This window comes from Ictalurus punctatus, chromosome 4 (assembly GCF_001660625.3).
Source record: "Ictalurus punctatus breed USDA103 chromosome 4, Coco_2.0, whole genome shotgun sequence".
NCBI lineage: Eukaryota > Metazoa > Chordata > Actinopteri > Siluriformes > Ictaluridae > Ictalurus > Ictalurus punctatus.
The window spans coordinates 30,836,274-30,857,021 of NC_071284.1; the positions used below are offsets into that span (position 1 = coordinate 30,836,274).

The 20,748-nt window shown below is 39.1% G+C and overlaps 2 protein-coding genes across 6 annotated transcripts; one reads left to right on the forward strand and one right to left on the reverse strand.

Annotated features, from left to right (window-relative positions):
• Positions 1-7,528: 7,528 nt before the first annotated feature.
• LOC124626083 (carbohydrate sulfotransferase 8) lies at positions 7,529-20,443 on the forward strand. Of its 3 annotated transcripts, none has more exons than XM_053678147.1 (3): positions 7,529-9,319; positions 16,200-16,237; positions 18,499-20,443. In XM_053678147.1, exons 2-3 carry the CDS (start codon positions 16,229-16,231, stop codon positions 19,588-19,590), a joined length of 1,101 nt encoding a protein of 366 aa, XP_053534122.1. In that variant the 5' UTR covers positions 7,529-9,319; positions 16,200-16,228; the 3' UTR covers positions 19,591-20,443. The 3 variants fall into 3 exon arrangements, with proteins under 3 accessions (XP_053534122.1, XP_047009312.1, XP_053534123.1); XM_047153356.2 differs by lacking the exon at positions 7,529-9,319 and adding an exon at positions 11,325-11,753; XM_053678148.1 differs by lacking the exon at positions 7,529-9,319 and adding an exon at positions 15,432-16,036.
• LOC108264864 (high choriolytic enzyme 1) lies at positions 9,598-15,412 on the reverse strand. 3 transcript variants are annotated; one of them, XM_053678149.1, is made up of 9 exons: positions 15,381-15,412; positions 13,886-13,961; positions 12,886-12,943; positions 12,539-12,694; positions 11,610-11,727; positions 11,140-11,318; positions 10,137-10,218; positions 9,854-9,978; positions 9,598-9,703 (listed from the first exon to the last, which is right to left on the reverse strand). In XM_053678149.1, coding segments are annotated over exons 1-9 (813 nt in total). In that variant the 5' UTR covers positions 15,398-15,412; the 3' UTR covers positions 9,598-9,701. The 3 variants fall into 3 exon arrangements, with proteins under 3 accessions (XP_053534124.1, XP_017322291.1, XP_047011195.1); XM_017466802.3 differs by lacking the exon at positions 15,381-15,412 and adding an exon at positions 14,555-14,585; XM_047155239.2 differs by lacking the exons at positions 13,886-13,961; positions 15,381-15,412 and adding an exon at positions 13,412-13,857 and having other exon boundaries at positions 12,886-12,951.
• Positions 20,444-20,748: the final 305 nt, after the last annotated feature.

Consider the following 20,748-nt stretch of genomic DNA (forward strand, 5'->3'; position numbering starts at 1 on the left):
TGTTTTTATAAGTGTAGCCTGGGCTTTTTATGTACTGATAGCATCACTGCATCATCCTTACTGTATGTCTTTGCTATTCTAGAAAAATGTGGTAGTCACATGTCTACTGTCATTATCCTATTAATCCAGGATGAAGAAAGGTACACTTTTTCTATGAATTTGACTGAGGGACCAAACCATGAGCAATAATTGGTATGTTATTAGTCCCATGGAAACCAAATATACTGTATTGTTGTATGATTTATTTATTTATTATTATACTAGATAGTATAAGGTAGTACTAGGAGTACTAGGTAGGGAAAATAATGTTACACATTATACAATCACACTGATTGTTTTCTTATAAACAAATACTTTGAAAGAATACCCAGAAGAATATTAATTTAAGTGTTTAGTTTTATTTTAATGTTGAAGTTTTATGAACGTTTTTTTTTTTTTTTTGGAAGTTTACATAAACCTGGGCCTGTTGCATCTGCTGGACGTTTTGCTGATGTGGTGCTTTTTGTCAGTCTGATGGATTGTAGTTCAGGCCTGAGACCAATTAGAGAAGAAAAAAAGCCCCTCTTTTGTTTTATCATTTGTTAGCAAGTGTCAGGAACAGCAGCTGTGGTGCAGTGGGACAGTAGCTCTAGCAATGCTCAGCTCACGCTGTCTTTGGTCACCATCTTACAGAATCTCTATAGACCCATTTTGTCTTTATGAATATTAATCACCACGGTGGGCTTACTTTGTTTCTCTAAACATGAAGTTTGCTCTCTGAAGCGTACTGTAGGGTAGAAAATAGACATGCACCGATGTAGCGGCCGATAATCGGTATCGGACGTAAAGGCAGTTTTTCACGCTAGCGGCCATCGGCCGATAGTTTAAAAACATCCGATTATCAGGACCGATATATATTATATCCTGATATTTTATATACTGTCAATCAAATGAGGACGGGAAAACACATCGTATTCGTGCTGTGTGTAAAGAAGATGTCTATGGTGTGGAATGACGACAAAACTGCAGTTTGTAATCTCTGTAATCTCTGCACTGATAACATTTTACACCGGAAGTGAGCAGCAGTGAAGCGGGAGTTTCAGCGTTGAGTTTTTTTTTTTTTTGTCGAGCAGCTCGCACTGAATTAAAGCACCAGTACACTGATGGAAGATGTAAATGAAGATGAGTTGACAAAAAAGTATATATTGCACAGAGAAATATATTTGTAGAGTAGTGTATTTCATATCCGGTTAATGTCGATATATAAAAAAGTTGATATTATATATGACCAGTTTGATGTTCAGTGATGAAGTAGAAATGCTTGTGTTTGTGGTGAGTGAATGTGAGACTAACAGGAGGTTTTATAGAATTCAGTCCATGTTAATATGAATTAATAACATTCAATAAGTTAATAATCTTACTTTAATCTTCAGAATTGAGTTCATGTGTTAATGTTAATTAGAGTCGTGTGTTTTCTGTTGATGAGACCAGTTACTGTCAAACAACTTGCTGCAATGCAGAGAATAAAGTTTTTATTTGCATTTCTTTCAGAATTGTGGAATTAATTATTATTCATTTAAAAGAAGGTATAAAAGGCAGAACTATCAGCATCGGTTATCGGTATCGGTTAACGATATCACTCTGAATAATCGCTTATTGGTATCGGCTGAGAAATTTTGTATCGGTGCGTCTCTAGTTGAAAATTCTTATGCACACACACACCTCTTTTAGGTATCAATACACTTACAATAAATCCTTACTATGACAGTTTTTCTTCAGTGATATAATGGTTTCGAGGATATAAAATCTGCTGTGGTTATTAAACAATAAGAGTGATAAAGGAACCCACTGAGGGCTGTGAGAAATTTTATTACCATTTAAATACAGCATTTACTGTCGAACCGTCAGAAAGAGAGGGTGTGTTTTCCCCTCCCCTCTCTTTCAAGCTTATATATTAGTTCCTTTTGAAAATGATTTGTTGTGACAGTGTGTTTTGTGAAACTGACATCTTCATTAGTGAGTTCTCCACTGTGCAGGAAATATTGAGAACAGTGCCAGACCACAAATGCTATATTATTTATTTCATGAGAGTTCTGGGTCTCTGGAAAGCTTCATAAATAAAGGAGGACATTAAATAAAGCAATGAAAACGATGAGAAATCAGTTGTATACATAAAACTTTATTGTAAAATAGTCATTCTGTGTCACTTACAATAATTCATTGGGTTTTTTTTTAAATCTTCAATTACTGATATGAGCATAGTATGTAAGAAATAAACCACTTAGAGGTGTGCTATTTCAGGAAAATAATCAGCGATGGAGTGGTGCGATATGGCCCGACGTGAAGCGGAGATTATTTTCCCATCCCGAAGTTGATTGATTTCCAATAACAGCGTGCCTCAAAGTGTTTTATTCCTCCATTTCTCGTTCCCTCATCACCCTGCCTCTTTTTCTCTCTCCTGAAATTAATAAGACAAAAAAAAATGCAGCTTGTTGTGTCACTAAGAAACCAAAAAGCACTTTGTTTTGAAGTCTTTCCAGTGTCTGAAAATTTCAAGTTACAGCTTTAGCTCTGACTGTTCAAAGCGCTGGCAATGGAGACTCCTTCCAAAAACACTAAATAATTATCACGTCACTTCACTATACAAAGGATTTCAAACCTACTGTGGTATTATCGAGCGTTCCACAGCGCTGTAGTACAAATCTATATATTGCTCAGCCACCACATTGATCTTTCTGTACTTGTTGAATAATTGACCTTCATGAAGATCGGTTTCAGACCAAGAGTGCTGATGTAGCATCAAGCCTGTACGACTGAGTTCTATAGGATAGTAAAGCGAAACCTTATCCCGGACCGGCCTTTTTTCACTCAAAATGCCTCTACGTACATTTTTCTCTGAATATCCTAAACCAGAATATAAAATCCGTTGTTGAATAAGTTTATTATCTCCAGTAAAAGAGTGGAATATACGCTTATCAGCAACTTCAATGGGAACTTCAACCTGCTTAAATCAGCCAATAATGTGGACGCAGCAAAATGTATAAAATCATGCAGATACAGGTCAAGACCATCAGTTAATGTTCACATCAAACAGATTGGGGGAAATGTAATATCGGTGACTTTGACCACGGCAATGGTTGTTGAGAGAGGTCCGAGGTGAAAGGTCAGACTGGTTTGGGCTGACAGGAAACCAACTGTAACTCAAATATCCACACTTTACCCCCATGGTGGGTGGTCACAGATTCACCAAACCTCGATAGTTAAAGATTAAAATAGATTTGTTTGTTTTTTTAAATCAAATTCATCATAACCTAATGATGTGCTTTGAAAGATCAGATAAATGTGGAGCAAGAACCAAATACAGAGTAGAAACTGCAACAGCTAGAGCTTCATATAGTTCAGTCATGATTGCATGCTTTAATTACAGAGGATTTTAGCTTCATGGCTTCACAAGTGCGATTTACACCAACACGAATCAAAGCATATTGTTTGTCTTTGAAATTTGATTCCGGTCTTAATATACGCCTGTTGAGCTTCTCATTTCCTGCATCACTGTAACGTTGAATCCAAAGCCTCTTCTCTTGTCATGGCTTCAGATGTGTTGAGAGCATTAATTTTCCCACAGTCTGTTACATACACCAGTGGATATCAGCAGGATGGATTTTCCTGTTTCATGGCCTGTCACTAATGAAGGTTGATTAAATATGGAATCGTTTTCCTTCCTTTACACTCCTGATCACTTCTACAGACACGGACACACACACTTAGTGGTTAGCATGTTCACCTCGCACCTTCAGGGTCGGGGGTTCGATTCCTACCGTGGCCCTGTGTGTGTGGAGTTTGCATGTTCTCCCCGTGCTGCGGGGGTTTCCTCCGGGCACTCCGGTTTCCTCCAAACCAAACACATGCATGGTAGGCTGACTGGCATGTCTAAAGTGTCCGTAGTGTATGAATGGGTGTGTGAGTGTGTATGTGAGTGTGCCCTGCGATGGATTGGCACCATGTCCAGGGTGTACCCCGCCTTGTGCCCGATGCTCCCTGGGCTAGGCTCCAGGTTTCCCCATGACCCTGAAAAGGATAAGCGATATAGAAGATGGATGGATGGATATTCATATCAGAATTTGGATTTAAACCAAAAGTGGGTGTGGTCTAACCTGAATGTATTTTTTTTTTTTAATCCATGCTGCCCCAGGAAACACTGGTAAACATTAGGGGGAAAAAACCCAGACATAGAAATAACAGCAGTGTCAACATGATGTGTTCCTCTCAACCTCAGATACATCTCTCCAGTTCATTAATTGTCTGAGCTAGAGATGTGCACAGGACTGTTTTTACTCCTGTTGACTGAGTTGTTATTTTTATTTCTACCTGAGCATGATATTTTCTAATGCATACACAACTCAGACAGATGCACAACTAGATTTCTGGCCAGCTTTCTTAAAAAAAAATAATAATAATAATAATAATAAATAGTATACCTTCTATTCATATCCGTATTTGTATCTGTTTAGATCACATTACCGGTTCAATTGAAAAAACGTATTCATATTTGGTTGCATCCCTAGCGCATTATGATATATTTACATATACTACATTTCTTTGATATTGGCAATATCAGCTTATAAATATACAGCTTATATAGTGCATTATAAATAAGGCTATCAGCTGTAATGCATTTTCATAAATAATTATAACAAGGTATATAATGCCTTAGGAATGAATTATAGCATGTCTATGTATGTACTCATAGTTCATTATACATGTAGCCTTCATAGAAAGATCTGTGGATCATGGCACTGAGCTGAATCTCCAATCACGGTCACATTTTCTCAGTCTGGTCATTAATTTCAGAGCCAACTGCAAACACACTCCAAAACACTTGCTTTGCATGGAGTTTGTGCTTTGTGGATGTGTAATTACCAAAACTGCTTCCAATGAGAAATTGGTGAATCTATACATATATATACAGCTTCTAAAGCTAGCTAGTTAAACACAAATTAAATGATGCGATAATCACTGTGTAAATGGGTTGTTCTGAGTTGAGTGCTCGACTTCATATTAGCTCTGTTGGCAGATTAGCATATCTAGAAAGTTCTAGATGTGTACGGTACACTCACCCAGAGACACTCATGATCTCTGCTACTAACTTTCAAGCATCGTTTACTTTTTTGTGTCGTCTCTATGCACATTTAATTAGAGGTGATATATGACAGGATAAGATGGATAGACAGTCAGGTTTTTCTTCTTTTTTTTTTGCTCATCAAACTGTAAAGAACTAAGGTTTTAATTGGGGAACTAAAGAGACGTCAGACCACGGATCGGTGCCAGGAATCATTTGAGCCAGTCTTTTCGATTTGCTGCTTTACCGTGTCATATCTAATGTGCAGCGAATTAAGAAAATCTCACAGCTCCATGTCACGTCACGCATGCGCATAGAAAATGAATGGTTGCCTGTCATTTTGTCCTTTACTGGTGTGGATGGTAACACAGCATTAACATCCAAATATAGTCGACTCTTGGGGAATCAATGGGCGACATCCTTTAAACCACAAACCCACTTCCTCCCATGGGACAGCGAAAAACCCGAGTGCTGAGGATCCTCGGCCATGCTGTTAATTTAACCAAATATTAGATGCCTTTAATTGATGTCAGTGCTATGAGTATTTGAAAAGGCATTTCTGGCCATGTAAAGTTGAGCACCTGAATATTTTTTCAAATGGTATTTTTTTGTCCATGCCACACAAAGCACCATTCTAACACCATTCTTTTTTGTCAGAGATTATTGGCTGTTCAATGGCTCAAATGAACGTGCAGAACAGAATGGCATGAACGTGCCAGAATTATCCAGGGAGCCTTGAAGGAAATGCATCCTTTTTTTAATCATCAAAAATCCACTCATGTGCATGACAGTGGAAAGTGTAGAGGACAAGGTAGAGCTCATACATAGAAATGCAAATCTCAGGTGGAAACAGTGAACGGTTGCCATATTGAGCCATCTCAATGACTACAAAAATGTGAGCTCTGCAGGAAATGTTTCATTCAGAGTCGTACAGAAGGCTGCCCCAATTTATTTATGAGGAATGGGAGTCACATTTTTTCTTTCACATTTACAAACATTGGTCAGTTTTACACGTTACTTTCAGATCCCTCACACAGTGGAGGGTTGCACCAGTCCCAAGGGTCCCAAGCCCGGAAAATTGGGCGGGCTGCATCAGGAAGGGAAACTGGCATAAAACCTGTGCCAGAATCAATATTGCACAGTGATATACTGTAGTAAACCCCCCCTCAACCACCACCACCACCACCACCCAAAAAAAATGGCCACAGCCAAAAGAAGGGGGAGAACTCAGACCTACACATCACCTCTGTAATATAAATAGGACATTTAATGTTATAGTTCTAAGATAAATTGACCTGAACAGAGGGCTAAAGTTTGAAGATAAACAGCTCACCGAAACAGTGAAATTCCCAGCAGCTTCAGTGTCATTCCACTCCAAACCTCTCAGGCTGTGTAAGTGCAGATCTACAATCAAAATGGCCTTCGTTTGGTGTGCACGGTCTACACACACACCTACTGCGGCAGAGACAATAAAACACTGACCGACAGCTTTCATACGCTCTGTTCTCTCCATCAGCGCTAAATACTATACACAGGGGGGTCTAAGCATAGTGCTTTGGTGCCCGGTCCATGTTCTGCCAGCACGATAATTACATGTCCTGCTATATTAGATAATATAGCTGCACTGAGTTGTATTATGCAGTGTGTGTGAGGGACGGTCTGTGACCTCCCTGCACAAGCACCTGGAGTTTTCGTTAAAGAGAATTAATGTTTGCGTGCCTGATTGTGATGCAGAGTTTATGTTGGTGAATTACATTAATTAGCCAGAGTGTTTCTCATTTACCAAAGTGCAGCAATCAAAATAATCTGTGACTAACTGTTCAGCCTCTGTGTGTGTGTGTGTGTGTGTGTGTGTTTCTCTCTCTCTCTCTCTCTCTCTCTCTCTCTCTCAGTTCTTCATAAATGATGGACACTGAGCTTCTGAGTCATATAATTACTACTTACTTACACTCCTTGCTTATTCCACTTTCTGTGTGTGTGTGTTATAACATGTCAGTGCTGTCATTGTAATCATACGGTAGCCCGAGTTTCTGCTTTAAGAAATGACTTCTTATGTAGTTAGAGTTTCTCTCTACAGCTCTCTAAGAGAACAACTGCAGAAACACTTAAAGCTTTTAAAGAAAACACTGCCAAAGCGCCGCTGGAGATGAAACCCTTGTCATTTCCTGCAGTTCCAGTCACTTTAAGCTTTAAGCATAGCTGTAATCATGATGGTCATGCTGTATGTGAATATCACTTGGACTTGGACTGAATAATGAGAGTAAATTAGTTGAACATTGATGTTATGGATGGACATGACTGAAGCCTGCAGGATACAGCATGTCTCACCCATTTTGCTGGTCCGGCCTTAAAACAAGGAAGAAATGAACTGAGCAAGAGTAACTACTAGGCTTCTGTAGTATTAGCATGGTGGTTATTTTTTAATAAGGTGTTCATATGCGCAAGTTAATATACAGGATGTCCCTAAAGTCTCCGTACAGAGGCAAAATGAACACATATATTGAATATATTAATAAGAATATATTGAAATCATTCTCATGGTTGGATCAGGAAATTGTCGGATGATTGGAATGGACTTTAACGTGAAAAATGGCGAGTACATCACACACGACACTGTTGCCAAACTTATTAACAAGTTCAAAAAGACTGGAAGTGTTGCGCACCAGAAGAAGTGGATCCACTGACGAACACAACCAACGAGGTGCTGGCAAACTATGTATGGAGACCTTATATCGAGGCTATAAGTTAAAGTGCACCTATTATGCTTTTTCAGATATTACCATTCATGTAGTGTCTTATATCGCTGTTTGTGAATGTAAAAAGTCTGCAAAGTTTAAAAAATCAAAGGGCAAGACAAGTAATTGTCTCCCAAAAGAAATTCTGAACAGCTGAAATTCAGATATGGTAGTGGGCGTTTCCTTTCTGACATGTGCCGTAAGTGGTAGACCAATCACAACAGACTGGGACAAATGACCAATCAGAGCAAGGTAGGCTCTCTGAAAGGAGGAGTTTAGAGTGAACAGATCCTTGAACGAGTCGTTTGTTACCTATATGTAGCTCGTACTCACTTAAGCTCCTGAAAAATTAGCCTAAAACGCCTATCCATGGCATACCCAAAGTAAAATTAAAGCTGTTCTTGAACCATTTAGTACATGCATGGTTTTGGTCTGTTCTGAAAGGTGACACTGGGAAGTCAGAGTCACTGCAAGTGCTATTGGTATTGAGTAATAGCAGTTTGAACACACTGAAAGAGAAGGGTTTTTTTCCGCCTGATTTTGTTTATTTATTTATTTTTGCATACGGATGCCTGCAGATGACAACAGTTGGGAGCACAATTAGACCACAGCATGAGGCCTTTCTTAGTCCAAGTTCAAATTTGATAACAATACCAAAGAAAATGTATATTTTGCACATGACTTTCTAAGGATATATCCATGCGTTTTACCAAAATCTTGGTAAATCAATAAATCCATGCGTTTTACCTTTTGGAGACTCCAAAGGGCCCTTGGTAACCATGTACACATACCTAAGATAATAAGGCTACTTCTCTTGATTTTTCTCATAATGTGGTGCACTAATGAAAGGTGACACTAAGCGCTATCATATCACATATCCATCAATCTACAAAATATATATTTATATATACAGTATATTCATAATTGAAACCTTTGCTCACTTTTACACGCTTTTATGCCACTGGTTACGCAGCTTTTCGCAGGGACTTTTAAATTGAAGTGTTGAAACTCACTCATGAAGCAGCGTATCATATTTTTCAGAATTTCATTGGCTATACGTTGTGCCAGTCATCCATAAACTCGGTTGCAATACGCTCGAGTTGTTCACAAAGGAAAAAGGGGAAGGCACTTACCTTCAGCACGGACTCTCATTGGCTATGGAAGGCTATGGACAGGACATGGACAGCTCCTATTGGTTCAAATGAGGTGTCAAACGAAAGGGCAGAGCTCAGTGGCCATTTTGAAATGAAGCAATAAGGGATATTCACAAGCAAACAGAAGTTATAATGGAGAAAATTGAAAGATTAGGCCTATCTGCCAGTAATTTGAAATGACGCAGCGACAGTCCGTGGGTATTTACAGATTTTTTTTGTGTGTTTTGGACTAAATATTTTTATATAATTGAATTGTTTAGACCTTTGCCAGTGTAACAAGACTGTTTTTGATAGGATGTTATGGATCAGTGGACTACTATGAGGCTTCATAAGTGAGTTACCTCAGTTTTGTAAGTGTTTGTTTGTATGTCGGTGGTCTGACAGCGACGTTGAATGTAGATGCTGTTTTGATTGTATCTTGAAACGGTTTATAATCAATCGAATTACAAGAATCTTAGCTTTCCAAAGGTATGTCGCATGAGTACCTACATAAAAAAACAAAAAGAGGCTGTGTACATAGCATAGCTTTGCACTGAACAACAACAGCATTTTTTAAACAACTGATTTTGAGAAACTTGTGTTGACTTTTGTATTGAGTGCAACAAATGAGTGAATTTATTATCATCCAGTTTTATTAGTTTCCATTTATTATTATCCTGAAGTTATCCAGTCCGAGGCCACCTGAATGATTGCCCATCTGCAGCATTCAGCAGTTTCTGCACACAGAGAAAAAATGTTTAAAATTGTAATGAATAATTAGTTTCTCTTCTTTGATCAAGACCATTCTAGAACGTTCTGTAATACAAACAGCACATGCAGTGCATAAAGGAAGACTATTGCTACAACTGTGCAATAGAATGACTCACAGCACTGGTAGAGTCTGTTGAGTCTGAGGATGTCAGCTTGGCTCATCTCACTCGCCGTTCCGAAGGGTACATTGGGGTCAGGGATGGGGATCATGGTGGGCTGGCCATTCTTAGAGAAAGCAGTTCTGAAATATCAAATAACAAAGTCAATATTTTCTGTTTTGCATGTCGTTTCAACTCAGTTTAATAAGCAGGTGTTAAATTAAAAGTGTCCATTGGTCATAAAATCATAATATACTGCACATGTAAAATGCATTGAGTAGCTGTTTGGTGATTGACTGACTTGTGGTATTGCATGACGGAGTTGTAGTCGTAAGATGTACCCTGGTTCAGAGTGGCCTTCTTGTTGAAATTGTGTTCTTTGCCTGATGAGGAAACAACCCCCCTCCACTGTAAATACAGTGCTGTGAAAAAGTATTGGCCCCCATCCTGGTTTCTTCTGTTTTTGTGTATATCTCATACTAAATTGTTCAGAAATGGCATCCATGGAAGAGTGGTGAGGCGAAAAGCACTGTTAACTCAGAAGAAGATTAGGGCTCATCTGAATTTTGCCAAAAAAAAAAAACACCTTGATGATCCTCAAACCTTTTGGGAGAATGTTCTGTGGACTGATGAGTCGAAAGTGGAATTGTTTGGAAGACAGGGATCCTGTTACATCTGGCGTAAACCGAACACAGAATTCAACAAAAACAACATCATAGCTATGGTCAAGCATGGTGGTGGAAGTGTGATGTTGTGAGGATGCTTTGCTGCTTCAGGGCCTTCACATTTTTGCAATGATTGAGGGAAACATGAATTCTGCTCTCTACAAGAAAATCCTAAAGGAGAATGTCCGGTCTTCAGTCCGTAAACTGAAACTCCAACGCAACTGGATTATGCAGCAAGACAATGATCCAAAGCATAGGACTAAGTCCTAGTCCTAGAAGTAAGTGAAAGACTGATCTCCAGATATCGGGAGCATTTGGTCGCAGTTATTGTTGCTAAATGTGGCACAATCAGATTTTAAGTTTAAGGGTGCAATTAGTTTTTCACACGGGTGATATGTGTTGGATAACTTCTTTTTTTTTAAACTGTATTGTGTGTTTACTCAGGTTGCCTTTGTTTTCTGTTGTATTTTGCCTGAAGATCTAAAACTATTTAGTATGAGATGTACACAAAAACAGAAGAAATCAGAATGGGGCAAATACTTTTTCACACTTTCGAACTTTTTCAGATTTGACTGAAAAAGTTGCATTCCTTCATAAATGTATCGCTACACTCTAAGTGCATAAATCCTCAATCTATACCGTCAATAATGTTCTCCCAGGCAACACGGATGTAGCTGTCTCGATCGCTGCGGGTCTGCTCGTGATTAAAGCCCAGAGCATGAAGAAGCTCATGCTGGACGGTATCATGGTAGACGCAGCCGCTACGAGCCAGGGACAACGTCTGTGCTTTACCGGTGCGTCCAATATAAGAGTAGCATCTGCAAAAAGAATAGGATTTTATCGTTAATATGACACGTTGGTTTTTACTTTGAATCTGATCAAGATTTTTATATTACAACAGTACTGTAACAACAGTAATGCTATATTTAATCAGAAACTGGTTCTAAATGTTAATAACTTTTCTAAGGTATTCACTACGAAATGCACTTCAATATTAAGTGATGGATAATATTAACTATAGTGTGGAGTATAGGCTGTGCATGGCTGAACGGGGTGTCACTGTCCCCTTGGAGCAAAGTAATTTTAAGGAAAATCATACGTGTGCATACCCAGTGAGAGACTCAATGCTGATATAATCCTTCTCATTGGAGCGTGGAGTAAAACGGATACAGGTGATGGAGGAGAAAGATTCCAGGCCTCGCTGGATAATCTGCCGCTCGCCATCGGCTGAGGGTGTACAGAGTACCTATTCGGTCAGTCATTTTGCTCAGTGTGCTACTTCAACGTGAATGTACAGTAAATGTGTGATGATAAATAATATTATTTTAGCATTATATTATATGATAGCACAAACTGATCAGACTCCAAATGAGTCAAAATCATTCGTGTGTATGAACAGTAGACAAAAAAATATCATTTTAATAATAATAATCATGTCTTAATTATATATTATGTTGATAACATTGCATGATGTTATATAGAATAATATAGACTCCCGGTCAAAAGTTTGTGGACGCCCGACTGAAATGTTTCTCATGATCTTAAAAACCTTTTGATCTGAAATCAGTGTTAAAATATAATCGTGCCGACGTATTCATTTCTTTCATTAGACTGAAACTAACATTTTATTTACGAATAAATCTTCATTTAAACGGACGACATGGAGCGGAATATACCGAAAAGCAGGCGATAAGAGCCCGGCGTCGGTGTGAACTCCTTTAATACTGTTTAAAAATCATCTCAGGGGAAATTCCTCAAGAAATCGCTCGAGAAAACGCCAAGAATACATTTCCGGAAATTTCTAGGCGGAAGGGCGTCTACTTTGAAGATGATCAAATACTAAATTATTTTGATTTATTTTGGATTTTTTTTAAATCATCGACATGATTCCCATAGTTCCATTTGTCTTACTCCAGAGTTTTGATGACTTTATTATTATTATAAAATATGGGGGGGGGAATAATAATAAAGAATGAGTGTGTCTAAACTTTTGACTGGTAGTGTAATATAATACAACGTAATATCCACATCTACATACTGTAGTGATTGGCGATGACATAGGGTACATAGACTTTGCCATCACTCGACTTTGGCCACATGCAATCACGGGACGTGCAGGGATCCGCGTTTCTCCCGTTGTCATCATAAACCGCAATGTCTCCTTCAATCAGCTCGGGTTCATCTACACCACGACCTAACACGTATAACATTTTTATCATAATTTTACAATGTTTTTCTAATAGAAAATACCAGTGTTAATAAATATGTAATGTTACACTGTTGTACATAATGACTCATTTTTTAATATACTGCATGATGGCAGTGGTGGACTCTTTACCCTCTAAGAGTGAGTGTTACAGTAAGTGTGCCCGAGCGTGTACGTACTGTTGATACTGTTCACTCTCTCGAGCCGCTCTCCCACAGACAGATCAGCAAGCGGGTCCTCAACAGCTATCACACGAAACATTAGCAGATTGAATACTGGCTCATTAAGCAGATTGTTTGTTTATTCTGTATTAAAAGCTGGTCCCATTTAGAAGGCATCTGCCCTTTGATTTTCATTATTTAGGCTAAATTTGAAGGTAGCGTTACATATATTCGTTAGCAGGCCATAATTCTGTCCGCTAAACCAAAATTCCTTGATAGTTTTGATAGACCTGCAAGGCCGAACTGTTGTTGTGATTAAATGAGATATCAGCTACTAGCAGCGTAGTTGTATTTAGCAGAAAACAAAGCTGTTGAGAGTGTGGGTGTCTAGGAGGATGGGTGTGGACTATGATGTCTGTCAAGGTTCCTTGTCATTCCTTGTCATCAAGGAGTACCTCCAATGAATGCAGCTACTATGGCAGATGCCTCCAGAATGGAATTTCATTCATGACTAATCATTGTAACATTAAAGCACATGACTTACCATGGTGCACAGAAAACAGACAGCACATGAAAAAACGAACAAAAACAATTATAAGTGCAATGAATACTAATAAAATTTAGATTAGGTGCTGCTCCTTCTGTTCTTCTACAACAAGGTCTTCTCACATCTGCTATGGCTCACCTTGCTGAAAAATCCTGCTTCCAGCTGCAAAAACACAGGCCAAGCTGGTAGACCATGTTTGCCAGCTGGTAAGCGCTGGTAGAAAGGACTGTTTCTACTACTTTGTAGACTAGAAATAATAAGAAAGCTGGAAAATAATGCAGCAGATAACAAAGATGGTCTACCAGCGTGGCCCGTGTTTTGGCAGCTGCTAGCTGGTCCAACCGAGCTGAAATTTTCAGTGAGTAGTTTTCAAACAGGTGCTTTGATGTTTAGATTGTGTACAGGCACTTCGGATGAAGGTGCCCGTCAAATAAATAAGTGTAATATACAGTATGCAGGCATGTCTCTCACCTCCTCTGCAGAACAGACCAGCAGCAGGGCCAGCAGACACACAGTCACCTTATACACAAACATGACACCAAACGTCCTGTAGAGGGAGACAGATACGTTAGTATACAGTGGGAGGTCTCAACTATGGACCTCTGGTTTCGGGAGTTGGTATGGGAGTGCCAGTTCCCTCATCCGTGTGACTCATGAAGGGCCTGGGGTTAGGGTTAGGGTTCAATCACGTACATTTTGAGTGCACAGAAGTACACAGGACATTCAGAGGACATGTTAAGCATAGTCCAGTTTTCTAACATGTGCTGTAGTGTAATCCTATTTTATGTTATTGCATTGGGAGCTTAGGGACCACTCGGTCGGTCTTGAGTACCACAAAACTACTATCTTGTGTCACAAAGAAGAAAATGGTTCCTCTCAAGAATCTTCTGTCATCTCCTGAAGGAGGTTTTCCTTACCGACGTCACGTCTGCCTCCCTCATTAGGGATCGAAATCCACATCCGGATCTCTGTAAATCTGCTTTGTGGCTTTGTTGTTAAAAGCACTATACAGCTGAAACTGAACTATTGAGAGCAGGCATAATGGCAGGAAAATGTGTGATTGGCAAATCGAGGAAATATGTATTGCTATTTTAGATGTAACACAAACAAATTGATTATTAGTAGAGTAGGTGTTCTTACCTCAAATCACCAAGTAGAAATTGTATGAAAATACATTAGCAGAGGCACGGCAGCGTTTTATACTCTTTTCTGTTTGTTCAGTGTGATAACTATGTCACTTAAATGCAGAACAGCAGCTGCTCTTTCCTGAAAAAAAATATTCATCTAAGAGGTCGTGTACCAAAAAGGTTCTTTTATTAGAAAAGGTAAATAGTTTTGAACGTTATCAACAAAGTCACAGTTTTTTTTTTAAAGGAAAAAAAAAAAACGAAACATTTTAAACAGGTGCAGTTTTTCCCTGATCAGTACAGCGGATTCAGACAAACTTGTTTCATTACTTAGAAATAGACATGTCTTTCAGATTACTTCTTTTTATTATTATTATTAGTATTATTATTTCTTTCTGAGTTCATTTTAATAAACCTTCTTGTTAATCACGTTGCGTCAATTGAATTGAGTTCAAAACTGTCGATATCTAGCACTAGCGGGTTGGTTGGAACATGGCTTAGGGCAGGGATGCAGTGGGACGAGGGATAATCAGGCACACTTTCTCTAATCAGCAGTGAACCGAACATGCAGATAGCACTGAACTCAAGGACACGTGCTATATTAAACGTTTAAGTTCAAACACAGCAACCTTACCCTAGGGTTGCTGTGTTCCCTGAGTGCTCTTACAGTGAACATGTTTTCCGAAGCATTTTTAGTAGTGCACATCTCACAGAACAGCTAACCTGTCCTGCGATACCAACCACTCTGCATTAGAGGATCTACAACAAGCAGTATAGTAGCCAGAAGGTGATGAACTCATTACAAGATCACCAGAGTAAAGAGTGAAGCATGAGATTACCAGCTGTGCATGACCATGGATTTCGCAGATGTCAGATTTAACTTGTGTAAGTCTTGGGAAGAGGTTCCTGGTGGCCAAGCAGACCATACGCACGTTGAAAATGTTGCCTTCTGACTGCCAGATGAAAACGGACATGCAATCTTATAACCCGCCGACTGTGGAGTCTCAATTATAACATAGTGGCTATTTTCCATGAAACAAGAACATACCATCCTGGCATGTTGTGTGTGTTCTTGTTCACGTGCTGGAAAGATGACGGTTCATGAACTGAGAAGATGTCATCAATGTAACCTGTAACAACACAATTCAGGAAGTCTTTCAATACTTAATTCTCTTAAGCCTGAATTACAAAAGGGGTATTGGCCAGTCCATATCACATGACTAAATATTTATAGTGACCTGAAGATGTGATGTGATGTGATGCAGTCTTCCACTTTTCTGGTTCAGATAAGGTTGCACTTTACAGTGGCGGTGTTCAGACCTCTGTAGTCCTTAGAGTTCAGACCTCTCTATCCTTTTTGTCCATGAAGAAGAAACCACTACTGGCCAGGACCTCCTGCATTATAAGCTTCCATAGCAGAGGATGGACCAAGCTACAGAGAGGTGTTGTTCTGGGCAGGAGGTCTATGGTACAGTCCCAAGTTGTCTCTAAATAGGTACAATATAATGCCTCGGTTTTCGGCTAGAAATGTCTTGCCTTGCTCTCAAGACTTTTGTGTCATTCCTTTGCAAACTCTGGATGAAACATCTGATGTTATGATGCAGGTAGAAGTTTGGATAATAACTAATTTTCTTGCTCTCTGTCTCTCTGTCTTCCAGGGGTCAATTTCAATGGCTTGACATGGCAGATGAGAGAGGTGAGAGAATAAATATATATTATATTATCGGGACCAAACCTTTACATACAGCTGCATTAAGCTTTCACAACTACATTTTTCACAACTCCGCACATTCCATGTTAGCATGCATTTCCTGTGTTAAGTCAATCAGGGTATATACCTTGACTAGAGGTCTATCTAGAGGTAATTTCCCAATAATAGTTAAGAGGCCGTTTTATTTGAGCTTTTATTTATGATATCACAATTGTGATATTTGAAGTGGGTCAGAAATCTTACATACACCGTGTTAGTGTTTAAATATGTATTAAGTAGTTAATCATTTAGTTAACTATTTACCTTTTAATTGCTTAACCCAGTCAGGATTGTGGGCCTCCTTGCTTGGAGTTGTCTTTTCAGTTCAGTCAAGAAATTTTATATGGGATTCGGGTCAGGGCTTTGTGACGGCCACTCCAATACTTTCACTCTGTTGTCTTTAAGCCATTTCGTTACAACTTGAGATGTATGCTTAGGATCACTGTACTGCTGGAAGACCCTGTTTGTAACCAAGTTTTAACTTTCTGGGTGATGACTTTCTTGGAGTTCCTTCAGTATTTCTAGATAATCCTCCTTCCTCATGATACCATCTATTTTCTGAAGTGTACCAGTTTCTGTTAGAGCAAAACACCCCTACAGCATGATGTTGCCACCATCATGCTTCACAGCTGGGATTGTGTTCTTCAGATTAAAAAGCCTCGTCCTTTTTTCTCCATACTCTGTGCTGAACATGATGACCAAGCAATTACATTTTTGTTTCATCTGACCAAAGGACACTCCTCCAAAAGGCTAGGTCTTTGTCCTGGTGATCACCTGCAAAATTCATTCTGGTTTTTGTTACATTGGTCATGGAGTAGGACTCATGGAGTTTTTATTTTCCCATAAGAGGCAGTGTAGGACTCTTATGAATGGTCGATGTATATATTTTGGTGCCTAATGCCTCCAACTCCTTCACCGGTTCCTTTGTTGTTGTCGTAGAGCTCAGTTGGACCATTCAGACCAGAGTTCATTTATTTTTCATTGACTCTCATTCATCTAATTGACTTGCCAAAAGAAATGTATGTTAACATGCATGTATGTTTGAGTATTTTGTTTATCTGATGATTATTGTTTTCTTGGTTTCTATCAAGTTTGTTTCAAATTTGCATCACTAGCTAAATCAAAGGTCATTTAGAGCTTCCTGGATTACTATTAAGAACTTCATTTTTCTACCATCTGTGCTCACAATGTTGAGAGATTCGGAGTAACTCCTCAGTGGCAGTCCAAATCCCTGTGCTCAGGATTTCTAGAACCAACATTGCCAAACTGTAGGTTAGGAATCTCTGCTGGAACCCCTCTTTAAGGTGAAAATGTTCACAAGACAGTCGAAGTAGTTTATTTGAAAACCACAAGGTCCAAATTACAAAGCCCAAAGACAGGGTAAAATAACACTGCCTAAAGTTTAAGTAACTTAGGCATATGGGTGACTGAGATAATAAAAGAAATCCAAAGTCTAAAATACAAAGCATATAACAAACTAATGGGCTCACAATGAATATGGCAATACTTTGCGAAACAAATTGATCAGATGAAAAAATAATAATAATAATAATAATAATAATAATAATAATAATAATAATAATACACAAGATATTTACAATTTACAATACACAAGGAAGATAAAATGAAGTAGGTGGAAATTATTAGTAACCTGGACAGTAGATTTCTGCAGGAGGGTATTACCATGTGCTGGTATGCCATTAATATTAGGTAGTACACAGCCGGATTGTAATCTTGAATTAAGTACCAAGGTGACCCCGCAGAGAAAAGGTAAAAAAAAAAAAGTTTCACCTGATATATGTAAGGAAAGTCCACCATCATGTGGCTGATTACAGAACAGCAAATTATTATTACTACCATCCATGTTATCCATGATCATTTTATTTTCATCATTCATTTAATTATATTGTAGTATTTGATTTAGAAAATGCTACACTAATAGTAATACTATGAATTTCTGACTATAATTTGCATATAGATAAACCTTTTAAATATGGGGCGGTATACATAGTTTTATGACATAGGATAATAGTTACACTATAAACAAGTGCATTTTTTTTTTTTTTAAATGTATTTGTTTCCTGTAAACAAACCTGTAAACAAATGTTTTATCAGACAAAAAAAATAGTATACTGAAAACAGTTCCATATAAATAAATAACTTCAACCCCATATTCTTGTCCTATTATCTTTTGCTGTTCTGTGCAGGAGCTGTGTGCCCAGCAGGACAGCAACCTTACAGGCAGCCTGTCTGCAGTTCCCTTGGGAAGACAACACAGACCTGACGAACCAGGTGCTGATAACTATATCTCACCGATGCAGTTTCCGGCTATGAAATGGAACAAACCAAATCGAGCTTCTCATCGTGTTACAAAACGGCACCGGAAACTTCTCAAGACCAGCGCGGCAATCCGGTCACTCCGCGTCAACTCCACGTCATCATCAGAGCCTACACCCAGGAGCTGGCAGCACTTCTACCATACGCAGAAAACTCGTCATCGCCTGATTAAAGAGGTCTGTGCGAAATACCGGAGCAACATCTCGCGAACAATAACACCACATCATGTGTCTCGCATCTATGTAGAGGACAGGCACAAGTTACTTTACTGCGAAGTGCCCAAAGCAGGCTGCTCCAATTGGAAGCGAGTGCTGATGGTGCTTGCTGGTGTTGCATCCTCCACAGACAAGATAAACCACGACACTGTCCACTACGGCAACCACCTACCACGACTAGACAGCTTTGACCAGCATGCAGTTTCTGAGCGCCTCCGTTCCTACACCAAGGTGCTGTTCATTCGAGAGCCAATGGAGCGTCTGGTCTCAGCATTCAGGGACAAATTTGAGAGCCCAAACTCCTACTACCACCCTGTGTTTGGCAAGCCAATAATCTCTAAGTACAGGGTGAATGCATCCAAATCAGCACTCAGGACAGGCAGCGGTGTCACTTTTCAGGAGTTTATCCGCTACCTGCTGGATGTACACCGTCCTATCGGCATGGACATCCACTGGGAGCCAGTAAGTCAGCTCTGCAGTCCATGCCTGCTCGATTATGACTTCATCGGCAAATTTGAGACTATTGAGGAGGAAGCTAACTTCCTCTTGGATAGAGTGGGTGCTCCAAAAAACCTCACATTCCCCACCTTCAAGGACAGAAACCCAGAAGCTGCGAGGACTTCCACACACATCACGCAGCGTTACTTCACACAGCTCAGTGCCTCAGACAGGCAGAGGGTATATGACTTCTACTATATGGACTATCTAATGTTCAACTATTCCAAACCTTTTCAAGATGTGTACTGATAAACTCGCTGTCACTTTCGGTTGGCATTGTCATGGTTGCTATTGTACAGGTTGTCAAAAACGTATAGATTATTGCAGTGTGAAATTTACATAGTAGTTGTTCATTGTAACTGCTTCAAATTAGCAGGTGTCTTGTCACTTCGCACCAATAATTTAGCAGTGAACACGTTCCAACTGGGATTGAAACAGAGCGGGACTGACTAGAAATTCATTGTTATGAACGCTAAACGCACTGCAGATGTGTGGATGATTCACAGCCTATTAACTCCTTAATCCCTTGTCATTTCATTTACTAAAAGCAACATCCCCCGTCATGATAATATTACCTAAACACAATGCTTTAAAGTATTAAAATGTAACTATAATATTGTATTATTGTAAAAAAAAAAAAAAAAAAAAAAAAAAAATTTCATGTCATTCAGATGACTATATATTTTTCTATGTATTTGTATAATGTCTTTATGTTTAGCTGTAGGTGTGAATGGCAGCATAATTATAGATTTAGTCTCTCTTAGAAGACTACGACTTCCAAACTGTGGAATGTTTTTCTTCCATCATTGGAAGATCACGTTTTGGATTTCAACGATGCCACTATTTTGCCCACAAATTCGTCTCAAATGAGTAACCTCAGAAGACAGTAGCCCTGACGTCTCGGTGATCGACGTGCCTAACTAACGTTTCCTCAACGGCTAAAGTTTCTCCAGGATCCTCCGATTTTTAAGAACATCCCTGTAATAATTGCAGCATTACACTGCTCAGAGAACATAGCAGACCAAGGGTAAGATAAAATGTGAGCTTTTTTTTTTTTTTTTCATCAATGGTATTATGATAAATAGTACAAATATTCCTCACTAACTCAGTTTTTTGTTGTTGTTTGTTTTGCTTTACTGTACACACACACTCATCTCGGTGCTCAGAGAGAGAGAGAGAGAGAGAGAAGCAGAGATCATATAACTATAGATGGAAAAAAAGCTCATGTTAGGGTATTACCCCTCTTTATCCCTCTAGCTTATCCTCAAATACTTCCCTCCCACTGCAGACGCATACTAAACTACACACTGATGTACCCCCACCATGCAACACAGGCTCGGGGAGCCTAACACCCGGTTTAAAGTCTAATACCTTAGGAAATTCTACGCAGACCCCCAAAGCATGCTG